At 41.6% G+C, this 13,757-nt stretch overlaps 2 protein-coding genes across 2 annotated transcripts in view; one reads left to right on the top strand and one right to left on the bottom strand.

Annotated features, from left to right (window-relative positions):
- Positions 1–13,494, top strand: part of LOC139339140 (choline transporter-like protein 5-A) — a 167,729-nt gene extending 154,235 nt beyond the window's left edge. The window contains exons 15-22 of the mRNA XM_070974623.1: positions 679–947; positions 1,095–1,189; positions 1,287–1,390; positions 1,502–1,575; positions 11,350–11,420; positions 11,644–11,732; positions 12,181–12,265; positions 13,366–13,494. Of these exons, the coding sequence (XP_070830724.1) occupies positions 679–947; positions 1,095–1,189; positions 1,287–1,390; positions 1,502–1,575; positions 11,350–11,420; positions 11,644–11,732; positions 12,181–12,265; positions 13,366–13,463 (885 nt within the window). The 3' untranslated portion in view covers positions 13,464–13,494. The remainder of the gene's footprint in view (positions 1–678; positions 948–1,094; positions 1,190–1,286; positions 1,391–1,501; positions 1,576–11,349; positions 11,421–11,643; positions 11,733–12,180; positions 12,266–13,365) is intronic.
- Positions 5,430–6,311, bottom strand: LOC139338474 (uncharacterized). Its single transcript, XM_070973508.1, has one exon. The coding sequence runs from the start codon at positions 6,309–6,311 to the stop codon at positions 5,430–5,432; it is 882 nt and encodes a 293-aa protein (XP_070829609.1).
- Positions 13,495–13,757: the final 263 nt, after the last annotated feature.

Here is a 13,757-nt window from a genome sequence, read left to right as displayed (position 1 = left end):
TTAATTGATACCCCTTGTGCCTACCAGACCCAGAGACAGGCAGGTTGGCACCAATGATTTTTTTTTGTAATCTGAACTGTCCATTGTAGTCTGGTCTTGTCCTGGCATTGAAAAAGTGATGGGGGAAGGGGTTTCAGATGCTGTTTGAGGACTTGACAAGCACTTTTTTAACACATACTGTCACCATTTAAGTTTCATTCACAAAATACACATTAGGACTTTTGTCATACAAACATATTCTTAGGTTAGTAATAGTAGTTAAATTTTGTTGACTTTACTTGATTGACAAAATCTCTCAATTTGGCATCTTTCTACTGTCTGCTACCCACTAAATGGCCTGAAAATAAATTAAAATATAGAAATAAGAAATTCTTTGTAGCACTGTTTCACCTCTTTACATATTTAACTAGCATCTTGTATCGCATCAGGTAACCTTTCACTTTCACTTTTTACATAAAAAATATAAAAAGATTTTTTTGCACTTTTTGGAAATTTAGGTTTGACTCAATGTGAATGTACATTTCTAAGAAAAAAATAATTACAACAATTACACGTAACCAACATATTTGAAAACTTATAAATTCTGTATTAAAATACACCAGAAATTAATGAATAAAATTCATATTGCACAACCCTAGTAAATAACTCTCTCTGTTTTCCCCCTCATGTCACTGTCAGACCTTCAACAGAACCGACATCTCCAAAGTAGAGCTGTGTCAGGGTTCTCAGTGTCTGTTTGCCTTCTATGGCGGGGAGACATTCTACCACCGCTACCTCTTCCTGCTACAGCTGTCCAACCTATTGGTCTTCCTCTGGCTGGTCAACTTCAGCTTGGCCTTGGAGCAGTGCACCCTGGCTGGGACATTTGCAAGCTACTACTGGGCCAAGAGGAAGCCTCAAGATATTCCACCATGTCCACTCTTATCATCATTCAGCAGGGCTATCAGGTCAGGACACACTCAGAAGACCAAGCCTGCGATTCATCATTTTTCGAAGTATATACAAGCATGTAAAATTGGTACTCTTTCATTTTTAATCCCAAATTGATAATGTAAGGTAAAATAACAGACAGTCTTGTGTGTAACAATCTTCAGGTATCACACAGGGTCTTTGGCATTTGGAGCCCTAATTCTTTCAGTTGTCCAATTTGTCCGGATAATACTGGAATACTTGGAGCAGAAACTAAAAGGTATACACATTCACAGTAACACATATACAGTTCCTCTCTACTCCTATAATTGCTTTCATTATCACTATACTGATCTTGAACATGTTTATCCATATAGGTGTTGACAACAGCCTGTCCAAGTTCATAATGCATTGTCTGAAATGCTGTTTCTGGTGTTTGGAGAAATTAATACGCTACATGAACCATAATGCTTATATCATGGTGAGTTGAGTAAAGTAGTGCTTTTTAGCATGAGTAGTATGAATACTACCTATCCACCATTCATTCATTCAACAACCTTGTGATATTGAGATTTTTATCTCTCTCCACCAGGTGGCAATTTACGGTAAGAACTTATGCACCTCAGCCAGAGAAGCCTTCTTCCTACTGATGAGGAATGTAGTCAGGTAAGGAGGCTCAATGCTTTTCAGACTAGTTTAGTGGTCCACTAATTCTGGGTCTTTTAAAGGCACTGTTTTTCTCATACTCTTATTCTGTCACAACTTATATGGGATTTTTTTTTTTTTTTTTTTTTTTTTTATGTTCAATTCAATTCAATTTTATTTGTATAGCGCCAAATCACAACAGAAGTTGTCTCAGGACACTTTCCATATAGAGCTGGTACAGACCAAGCTCTTTTATCTACAAACCAACAATTCCCCCATGAGCAAGCACTTGGCGACAGTGGCGAGGAAAAACTTCCTTTTAACAGGCAGAAACCTCGAGCAGAACCAGACTCTGGGTGGGCGGCCATCTGCCTCGACCGGTTGGGTGAGAGAGGAAGAGCAAGAGAGGGAGAGTGAGACAGACAGACAGACAGACAGACAGAAATGCAGTCAGAGAGAGAGAGAGAGAGACAGAGACAGAGAGACAGACATGCAGTCACAGTAACAGTGACAGTGGATGTAATAACAGCAGTAGCAGTTGCAGTGGATGTCAGGCAGGGCCAAGGCAGGAGATGCAGCTGAAATCCACAATCCAGATTCAGCCACTGTCCATGGGAACCTGCAAGACGACAAAGCACAGAGACTCCGGGGAAGGAGCTAAGTTAGTAACACGCCGTGGTAGGACATGAAAGCGTGCAGATGGAGAGGGACAGAAGGACAGAGGAGCTCGGTGTATCTTTGGAGGTCCCCCGACAGTCTAATCCTATAGCAGCATAACTAGGGGCTGGTCCAGGACAAGCCTGAGCCAGCCCTAACTATAAGCTTTATCAAAAAGGAAAGTTTTAAGCCTACTCTTAAATGTAGAGACAGTGTCTGCATCCCGGACAAAGACTGGAAGATGGTTCCACAGGAGAGGAGCTTGATAGCTAAATGCTCTGACTCCTGTTCTGCTTTTTGAGACTTTAGGAACCATAAGTAGACCTGCGTTCTGGGAACGCAGTGTTCGAGTAGGGCAATAAGGTACTATGAGCTCTTTAAGATAAGAAGGTGCCTGGCCATTTATGGTTTTGTAAGTAAGGAGGAGAATTTTAAACTCTATTCTAAACTTAACAGGGAGCCAGTGCAAAGTGGCGAGTATTGGAGAAATATGATCTCGCTTCCTGGTTTTTGTCAGAACACGTGCTGCAGCGTTCTGGAGCAACTGGAGAATATTAAGCAACGAATTTGGGCAGCCTGATAGTAAAGAATTGCAATAATCCAGCCTGGAAGTTACGAATGCATGGACTAGTTTTTCTGCATCATTTTGAGACAAAATATGCCGGATTTTTGCGATATTACGTAGGTGAAAAAAGGCAGTCCTTGAAATTTGTTTTACATGGGAGTGAAAGGACATGTCTTGGTCAAAGATGACTCCCAGATTCTTTACAGTGGTGCTGGAGGCCAGCGCAATGCCATCCATAGCTGCTATGTCATCAGAAAGTGACTTTCTAAGATGTTTAGGGCCTACTACTATAACTTCAGTTTTGTCCGAGTTTAGCATCAGAAAATTGCAGGTCATCCAGGTCTTTATGTCATGAAGACATGCTTGTAGTCTAGTTAACTGACTGGTTTCTTCCGGTTTCATTGATAAATATAGCTGGGTATCATCTACATAGCAATGAAAATTTATTGAGTGCTTCCTGATAATCTTACCTAAAGGAAGCATATATAAGGTGAATAGAATTGGTCCAAGCACAGAACCCTGCGGAACTCCATAGCTGACTTTAGTGAGCACAGAGGAGTCGTCATTAACGCGTACAAACTGAGAGCGATCTGACAGGTAGGATTTAAACCAGCTTAGCGCAGTTCCCTTAATGCCAATGAAATGTTCCAGTGTCTGCAATAGGATGCCATGGTCAATGGTGTTAAATGCAGCACTAAGATCCAATAAGACTAGTACAGAGACAAATCCTTTATCAGATGCAATTAGAAGGTCATTTGTAACTTTAACCAGTGCTGTCTAAATCCTGACTGGAAATTCTCGAATAAACTATTATTGTTTAGAAAGTCGCACAGCTGATTGGCAACTGCTTTCTCAAGAGTTTTTGAGAGAAAGGGAAGGTTGGATATCGGTCTATAGTTGGCTAAAACCCCTGGATCAAGAGTAGGCTTTTTCAGTAGCGGTTTTATCACAGCTACTTTAAAGGACTGTGGTACGTAGCCTGTTGATAAAGAGAGATTGATCATGTCTAAAACTGAAGAGTCAATTAGAGGTAATACTTCTTTAAACAGCTTAGTCGGGATAGGATCTAAAATACAGGTAGATGATTTTGATGATGAAATTATTGAAATTAGTTGGTGAAGGTCAACAGGAGTAAAAGAACAAGAACAGTTTCTACGATTTCTGCGTTTGAAGACAAAACAGTACCTGTTAACGGCAGGAGTCGATGAATTCTGTCTCTAATAGTTAGAATTTTATCATTAAAGAAGCTCATGAAGTCATTACTGTTCAGAGCTAAAGGAATACATGGTTCAATAGAATTATGGCTCTCTGTCAGCCTGGCTACAGTGCTGAAGAGAAACCTGGGATTGTTCTTATTTTCCTCTATTAGTGCAGAGTAATAGGCTGCCCTGGCACTGCGGAGGGCTTTCCTGTATATTTTAAGACTGTCTTGCCAGGCGGACCGAAATTCTTCCAAATTGGTAGAACGCCATTTCCTTTCTATTTTCCGTGAAGTTTGCTTTAATTTGCGGGTTTGAGGAGTATACCATGGAGCTAACCTCCTCTGTTTAATTTTCTTCTTTTTTAGGGGAGCAACAGAGTCAAGTGTCATACGCAACGATCCTGTAGCACTATCAACCAGGAAGTCAGTCTGGGAGGGACTAACGTTAGCATAAGACTCCTCTGTTGTATTGAGACATGGCATTGAATTAAATACTGATGGGATCATATCCTTAAATTTAGCTACAGCACTATCAGACAGGAGTCTGGTATAAGAATTTTTGCCTACTGGCTGGTAGTCTGGTAATATGAATTCGAAAGTTATTAAATGATGGTCTGATAAAAGAGGATTCTGTGAGGAGACTATTAAGTCTTCGATTTCAATGCCATATGTCAGAACAAGGTCGAGGGTGTGGTTAAAACAGTGAGTCGGTTCATGTACATTCTGGCGGAAGCCAACTGAGTCTAATATTGAGATAAACGCAGTGCTAAGGCTGTCATTATCAACGTCGACATGTACATTAAAGTCACCTACAATAATTACTTTATCTGCTTCAAGAACTAAACTTGATAGAAACTCTGAGAACTCAGCTATAAATTCGGAGTAAGGACCAGGAGAGCGGTATACTACAACAAATAAAAGTGGCTGCACTGTTTTCCATTTCTCATGAGAAAGAGTGAGAACAAGGCTTTCAAATGAGTTATAGTTGAGTTTAGGTTTAGGGTTGATCAAAAGGCTTGAGTCAAAAATGGCTGCAACTCCACCTCCTCTGCCGCTGCCTCGAGGAATGTGAGTATTAATATGGCTCGGAGGAGTAGCTTCATTTAGGCTCACATACTCTTCAGGACACAGCCAGGTTTCAGTCAGACAAAATAAATCAACATTATGGTCTGATATTAACTCATTTACTAGAACAGCTTTAGAGGACAGAGATCTGATGTTAAGGAGTCCACATTTAATTCTCCTATCTTGTTGTACTATTGCAGAGGTTGTTCTAATTTTAATTAGATTCTTATGTTTAACTCCTCTTCTCTGTACTTTTGGTTTACTTAGTTTACGTGGTCGGGGGGCAGACACAGTCTCTATGGAGTGTTGGGTGGGTAACTGCTCTAATGGAGGCGCAGAGAAGCGTGTAGGACTGCAGCTCTGCCTCCTGGTCTCAACTCTGAGTTGTCAGGGGTTAGGTTCATAAATAAAATCGGTCAGATTTCTAGAGATGAGAGCTGCTCCCTCCAAAGTGGGATGGATGTCGTCTCTCCTAATCAGACCAGGTCTTCCCCAGAAAGTCTGCCAATTATCAATGAAGCCCACACCGTTTGCTGGACACCACCTCGACAGCCAGCGATTGAACGATGACATGCGGCTAAACATATCATCACTGGTCAGATTTGGCAGGGGTCCAGAGAAAACTACGGAGTCCGACATCGTTTTAGCATATGTACACACCGATTCCACATTAATTTTAGTGACCTCCGATTGGCGTAACCGGGTGTCATTACCGCCGACGTGAATAACAATCTTACGGTATTTACGCTTATCCTTAGCCAGCAGTTTCAAATTTGATTCGACGTCGCCCGCTCTGGCCCCCGGCAGGCATTTGACTATGGTCGCTGGTGTCGCTAACTTCACATTTCTCAAAATGGAGCTGCCAATAATCAGAGTTGGTTTCTCAGCGGGTGTGTCGCCGAGTGGGGAGAACCTGTTAGAAACATGAAGCGGTTGGTGGTGACCTGTGGGCTTCAGCTTGGGACTATGCTTCCTTCGAACAGTCACCCAGCCTCCCTGGTTTCCCGGCTGCTCGGGAGCTGTCGAGGGACGGCTAGCCGGAGCTGCACTTGGTCGGTCCGCACCGACTACGGGGGCCTGGCTAACTATGGCTAATGGTTTTGTTTCCATGGTGCGGAGCCGCACTTCCAATTCACTAAGCCTCGCCTCCAACTCACCAAATAAACTACATTTATTACACGTACCAGTATCACTAAAGGAGGCAGAGGAGTAGCTAAACATGTGACACACCAAGCAGGAGAGAGCTGGAGAGGGACAGAGAGAAGCCATCGCTAGCTGCTAGGCTAAGTTGGTATAGCTAGCAGAGCAGACAAGCGCGTAGACAAATAAAATTGACGGTCGCTAAATAAACAGACTTATGGGTGCTTGAGCAGAACTAATGTTACTCTAGAGCGCGGATAAAAGGCCGCTGTAACAAAACACAGAGCAAATTACACTCAGAGGAACAAGAGCGACAAACGCACACTACTCGTAAGGCAGCAACCAGAAACAGGAAGTGAGACGATACGCTTACGTCAGCACGTCAGCACGAGTAAACGTTATGTTGTAACGAGTAAACGTTATGTTGTATGCATTTTAGGGTTATTTAGAGAACAAAAAGCTTCTCCAAAGTCTAACTTGGTTCTAAAAGGTTCTACTTGTTAGCCAATCAGTACTTCAAGTGAACACAAGAGGACCAAGGAGCAGGTTCTGCTTCTTTGTCATGTTGCCACACTGTGCACTGTTCAGTGACAGCAGACAGAGACAGAGGCAACATTATAAATCTTTCTCTAGCAAAGGGATGACCCACCCTACTTTGCCTCTCACTGACTAGTAGTGATGTGTCGGTCGTGAACGAAATGTCTCTTAGAGCTGGCTCTTTGAAGTGAATGATCGGAGGTGATAGCCGGAGTGGGAGCCGCTTTGGGGTTTTTGTTTTTTTCTCCTTGCCTTTTTTCCATTCAAGCCGCACGTGATTGGTCAACTACATGATGTGTGATGGCTTCAGTGTGTACGCACTGTGCAGGAGGGGGAGGAGCAGGGGTTACAGACACAGCGCACGTGCGTACACACACACACACACACACACACACACACACACACACACACACACACACACACAGAGCCGTGACAGACAAAACACTAGAAAGGTGAGAAGATGAGTGACTGCAAATGCAGTAAAGTTTGATAAAGCAGTGGTGGACGCAGAACGTGACAGATGGGTGGGCGTGGATTAAGTCTGGGTGGGCCTGATCACCACTTTAGCAAAATTGATAAGGTCTATATTGTGGTAGAAAGTGTTCAGATGTGTTAATCAGTACCTACCAAATAGGGGGTTTGGGGATTAATCCCCGATTATTATTATTATTATTATTAAAACTGGGTTGTTAAACATGCAATTTAAATGGAGTTTGAAGGAAGGAAGAGCAATCTTCTTGTCTGACACGAACGAAGTGGATGGTTAAACTGGATGAAACACATGTGAATGCAGTATATGCACCTTTACTATTAATGAATAGCTATATTTTAAACTCCAAAAAGAGTTCATGGCATGCACCTCCTTTTTGCACTACCTGTATCGTTTTTATCCAGAAGCACCACTAAAGGGACATCACATCACACATGAAACTGTATTCATAAAGTTCTCTTTATTAGCCTACTTATTTTGTAGTTTATACATTTCATCTGCTTCAAAACTGAGCCAGATGCATAGGCTACATACAACTATAACATTGCTACCGGTACATTAATAATAATTATCATTCACAAAGAAAGCCACATCGTATAGTGCATAGTGCATAGGCTACATAGCTATGCCAACAGCTACATACAGTGTAAAAAAGGATCACTCATAAATAAACTCTAAGAGAAGAAACTCATTGCACAAAGTTGTTGGCCTGGAGTGTAAGTTGTGGTGTGATGTAGCAGTCTCAACCATACACTCGTTTTGCCCTGGGCTTTTCTAACATACTCCAGTTTAGAAAATATTTCCAAATCCATTATTTTCACAAATTCCCAAAGCTTAGACCCAGCGGAGCATCTGTGTATGTATTGCTTGACCGTCCGGGTCGCTGGGTTTGCATATGGAGACCGTGCTGATTGCTAACTAGAAGCTAGCGGTTAGCCTTAGCTTGTGCTATGTGGCAAAACACTTCTTGGTTGGTTCGTGTAAAACTGCAAAATGAACACAGCTAAATATTTGTAAATGCTGGCATCTCCCTTGAACATACACTAAATCATTTGCAAGTCAGAAAAGTATTACACAGAATGTTTGGGTTCTACTCTAACTTGTGGTGTTATGTACCAAAAGCTACGGTAGCAGCGAGCTAACCTTTGATAACTGAAGTTAGTCTTGAAGCTAGCGGTTAGCCTGACATAGTTCTCAATGGCAAAAGACACGCTACAACATGCAAGAGTTCGCGCTAATCTACAAAAGAAACACACAGCTAATTATCTGTGTACTGATATGTCCCTCGTCTGCAGGTATTCCACGCAAAGCTGGAAGTGACCCTTACTTTAGAAAAAGCCTCCCGGCTAATCCTGCCTCGTACTGACCGAGGTTGGAGAAACAGCCTCGAAGTGGTTAGCACACACCAACAGGTTTTTGTCAATTGTAATGGGGACGTTGCCTTCAAAAAAGAATTTAGTCCATGGTGCTCTTCTGTCCTCTGCGGCTGGGAGCCGATGGAGCGATTTGTGCTCCTCTTTACAGCCAACAACAGAACAATGCCTGTGGCGCCTGGACATGATTCATAGCACGGTGCTTTCGATAATGTAACAGTGGATCTGTGAGAAGGTGACGCTGTATCTGGTGGGTGGAGAGCAGTGTTGGGGCTACTTACTCAAAAAAGTAATATATTGCATATTACACATTACTCTCAAAAATAGTAATGCCTTACTTTACTTTATTACTCCCTGGAGAAAGTAACTAGTTATATTACTAGTTACATTTTTTACATTATTACTCTATAATTGCCTGAGATGCATCAGATGGAGGGAGAACAGACAAAGTAGGAGTGTTCTTTAGGGTCTTTATTACACCAACAACAGACTGGCACTGTCTATCATGTCTATCATGTCACTTTCCATCATGGCATAACATTTATCTAGGTACACTGTGAAGGTTTTCCTGAAATGGCTGGTCTCCCCCTGCTATCGGTATTTTGCCGATTATCTTTTGAAAAGACAGCGATTCGATGGTAGAAAGAGGTAACATTTCTTCTACTACCTACAAGGCAACAAGCTTATTTATCTCGGATTTTGATGTTGGTAGCACTTTATGCTCAAATGAAAGTTTTTGCTGCTTGCGGGGCTGCTTGTTCATGTCACTCCTTTGCTTCACAACAGGCTTGATGTGTCTGTGCTGTCGCTCCAGGTGCTTCTTCAAATTGGAGGTATAGTTACCAGCGGTGGGTGGTTACCCGGGCAGAGTGTGCACTTCACCATCAAGTTATTTTCCTTCCGTTGAACATATTCAAAATAATGACTGAATCTCCACGGGGAGGGTGGTGGTGGTGGATGGTGGGTGGGAATATACAAATGTGCCCCCTTCTTACGTGGGCTTGTGTGGAAGCTGTAGACAGGGTGCTTACAGAGATCCGTATCTCACTCAAAAAAGTGCGGACGGTCACACTTTGTATGTGTGTGGCAGCACCAGAGACCCAAAAAAGTGAGTTTTTCATAATATGGGACCTTAATTGTGAAAATCGTATTTTCTTTCTGAGATCTGGCTCTCTTAAAAGAGCCGGAATTCCCATCACTACTGGCTAGTGATTGCATTTAGTTGGGTTGATTAGCTTTAGGCATTAGAAGTAATAATCAGTTAAGGTTGAAGAAAGAATATCAGGGTAAGCCACTGAGGCAGAGTAGGGTGGGACATCACTTCTCCATAGTACAATTCATAAATATGATCTTTCTGCAGTGTCATAGACTACACAACACACATGCATGAGACACCCACTTTACAACTTGACACACCCCCTGTAGCCACTGTGTGTCTGTAAATAGACCCCCTTGGGCAGAGAAGACAAAGAACTCAGGGGAGATGAGAAAGTGATATGTAATGCCATGTTTAAAAGAAATCCCAAGATTGAGCTAATGCTAATGCAATCTAGGTTATAGACTCCAGAAAAAGTGCTGCCTTGTAATGTTAGCATAAGCTGCCAGACTTAACATCAGGAAGCAAGCATAAGCTGGCTAGAATGATATCTAAAAAAAGGTTAAATTTATCTGGCATATGTACAGATGTCCTTCACAAGAACGTCAGTAGACTCCTCAACAGATCTTGCAATGACTTGTGACAATGTTGAAGTTTATAAGACATTGTGAAACATGCAAACGTGTTGCTGAAGCATTGTCTGTCCTCTTGCAGTCTTTTAAAAAAATCTTACAATGTCTTAAATTTTATATAATATTAAGCCTTTTATATATTAAGCCGGCTGCACGGTGCGCAGCAGGTAGTGCGCGTGCCTCACAGCAAGAAGGTTGCCGGTTTGATCCCCGGGTCAGGCGGGGCCTTTCTGTGTGAAGTTTGCATGTTCTTCCTGTGCATGCGTGGGTTCTCTCCGGGTACTCCGGCTTCCTCCCACAGACCAAAAACATGCTCATTAGGTTAATTGATGACTCTAAATTGTCCGTAGGTGTGAGTGTGAGTGTGAATGTTTGTTTGTCCTTGTATGTGGCCCTGCAATCGGCTGGCGGTTCAGGGTGTACCCCGCCTCTCGCCCATTGTAGCTGGGATAGGCTCCAGCCCCCCCACAACCCCGAAAGGGATATGCGGTATAGATAATGGATGGATATATTAAGCCTTTGGTCATTTGAATTTTGAATTTATGGGGTCTCAGAAAGACCCATTTTGGAGGATCAGAGTGAACATTTTCTGATATTAAAAAAAAATATTTTTGTGAGGCTATTTTAGTCTTTATAAGAGAGGCTATTTATCATGTTTAAACCCCTGTGAACACACTTCATACTCCATACCGCTCCTGGTCTGCCGTGGAGGAAGGACGACCAGGATGGGATAAATGCGGAGGACAAGTTTCACCAATTGCATGTCGTGTGTGCATGTGCATGAAAAAATTGTGGGACAAATAAAGGGGATTGTCCCTCAGATTCTTCTTCTTCTTCTTCTTCTTCTTCTAGACATAGCTAATATCCTCTGCAGAGCAGCATACTCACAGAATACAGTACACATAGCCGGTCAATCAGGTCAAGTTACCTTTTTCTCTGGCTGTGACTGCAAGCAGCATCCTGGCACTCTATTTTGAACTGACCTGTGTAAGATGAGTGGCAAGGCTCAATCTCTCAATTTCTGACTCTGTATCTATAGGGTTACAGTTCTGGACAGAGTGACAGACTTTCTGTTGTTTCTGGGCAAAGTGCTGATAGCAGGAGGAGTTGGTAAGTGACATTGTAAGGTGGAAGTCTTACATTGGTCGAACCACTTTCATGTTCATGTCGTTGTTGTTCATGTCCCCTAAATTTATTTTTAAAAATAATTCTATGTTTCAGAAAAAAATATGTGGCAATCAGAAAACATATAGACAGTGTGTGTGTGTGTGTGTGTGTGTGTGTGTGTGTGTGTGTGTGTGTGTGTGTGTGTGTGTTTGTTTGTTTGTTTCAGGAGTTATTGCATTCTTCTTCTTCACCCGGAAGATCCCTGTTATGCAGGAGGAAGTGCCCAATCTCAACTACTACTGGGTCCCCCTATTGGTCAGAGTCACAAACACAATCACAGACAAGAACTGATCATACTGTACATGCATGCACATACATAATTAAAATCTTTTGGCCTCATTGTTCAGCTTGCCTATAAAGTAACAGTCGTAGGAAGGACTTATGAATCATAGTAGGAATTACACCACAATTGTCCAGCCTTTTTTTAATTGCAGCACCTACTAATATGTAGGAATATGTAGCTTGTGTCAGAGAGACACCCTTAATCTGCATAACATCTACCTTTACCACTGATCAACAGGATTATATAATATAGAATATATATCCCAAGAAGCAATGAACTGGACATGGAAATACAAAGACATGTATAAAATATATGCAGTAGATTGTTGAACACGTACGAGGTGAATTACATCAGACATCTTATGTCTTTCTTGCCATGTATAACCCTGCTGTTTTTGAACCTCTGTGTTTTTCACATCAGACAGTGATGATAGGTGCCTACCTGATTGCTCATGGTTTCTTCAGCGTCTACGCCATATGTGTTGATACGCTCTTCCTCTGCTTCTGTAAGTGCAATGTGATTGATTTTAGAATGGGGTGCTCCGTACTGAAAATAAACTGGTTTGACAGTCTCCAATGGTCATAATGGCCCAACGTTTATAAAAAACAGTATGCATTATTATGTTTTAAATTATTTGTTTTTAAGACAGACTTAGTAAGAATGACAGTTATTCTTAGTCAGCAAATAAACTGTGGAACACTTCAAAAAGGAATATCTGTTAAATTTTCAGATATGCAATAATATGCATATTGATACTGTGCACAAACAGGTTCTGTATATTAAGCCACAGAATTTGGTTGATGCATTTTATGTTAAATATTACCCCTTCTCACAGCCATAACTTTGTCAGATCAGAATACACAGGGGTCATATACATACATACTACTTGAATTTGTGCTACATGCTCTCAGTGGAAGTAATCCAGTGATTGTTGTCTGCATGTCAAACAGGAACATTTCTAATGCTCATATCAACATGACTCTTTTATGCCTGAAATCCATTAATGTACTGATCTACTAATTTGCCATGTGAGGAAAATTGTGGAGATACAAACAAAAGACAAACAATTTCAAATTTTCACATTGTTTTAATTAAAACTGTCCTGAAAAATAGGTAATGCCACTAATGCACTAGTTTGCATTCCTGAGTGACTTAACTTAGGTATTCTTAAAGCTTTTGATAGAGTCATCCTTCCAATAGTATGTTTCAACCATGTCAAGGCTCCATTTAAACAAGTCTCAAATTTAGAAAAACCTTCCCAGAGGCTACACTGATTTGAGTGAATCATGTAGCGTTTAATCGAGTGATCATCTTTTTTGCATGTGTCTATTTAACAAACTGACTGACTTCTTTTTGTCTTTTTGTTTTTATGCACCATGCTATTCTCCTGTTCTACTTCACATCCACACATCTTGATTTGACCTTTGCCCTCATACTTGAATTCCATTCTTGACTCACTCCATCTCCATCATACTCATTCATCTACACATATATCGTTCATCTCTACATGAATTTACTTTATTCCATCGACACATCATTCATCCATATGTGCTTTTCTTCCCATGCTTCCCCTTCTTGCATCCATCCATCTGTTGGTCCAACTAGGTGATGACTTGGAGAGGAATGATGGTAGTTCAGAAAAACCTTTCCTCATGTCACCAGAGCTGCACAGAATTCTGGGAAAATCCATTCAGTTGCATTGATATCCCGTCCTCCAATCCACTGCATCAGCAGCCAGTCTTGTGAGTCTTTATGAATCTGTGAGAGACAAACTGTCCTGGAAACACATCCCCTGGCCAATTCCAAGAGATGTCAAGGTCCCCACACTGAACAAATTCGGTGGCACCCAGCTGCACCAATGCAGTAACAGCATTACCAAATAATGGAGGAAACTTGTGTTTTGCCATTCATGGTTTGACAGGATCCTTAGAAGTAAGCTCCCAAGTGAGAACTTTGTTTTGTTTTAAGATTCAGTGTAATTAACAACAACCAAAAAA

Source organism: Chaetodon trifascialis, chromosome 11 (assembly GCF_039877785.1).
Source record: "Chaetodon trifascialis isolate fChaTrf1 chromosome 11, fChaTrf1.hap1, whole genome shotgun sequence".
In the NCBI taxonomy this organism is placed as follows: domain Eukaryota; kingdom Metazoa; phylum Chordata; class Actinopteri; order Chaetodontiformes; family Chaetodontidae; genus Chaetodon; species Chaetodon trifascialis.
The sequence above is the reverse complement of the archived record's forward strand: the minus strand, read 5'-3'. Positions and strand labels throughout refer to the sequence as shown.

Coding starts and splice junctions, on each gene's coding strand:
- LOC139338474 (XM_070973508.1), bottom strand. CDS start 6,311: ATGGCTTCTCTCTGTCCCTCTCCAGCTCTCTCCTGCTTGGTGTGTCAC.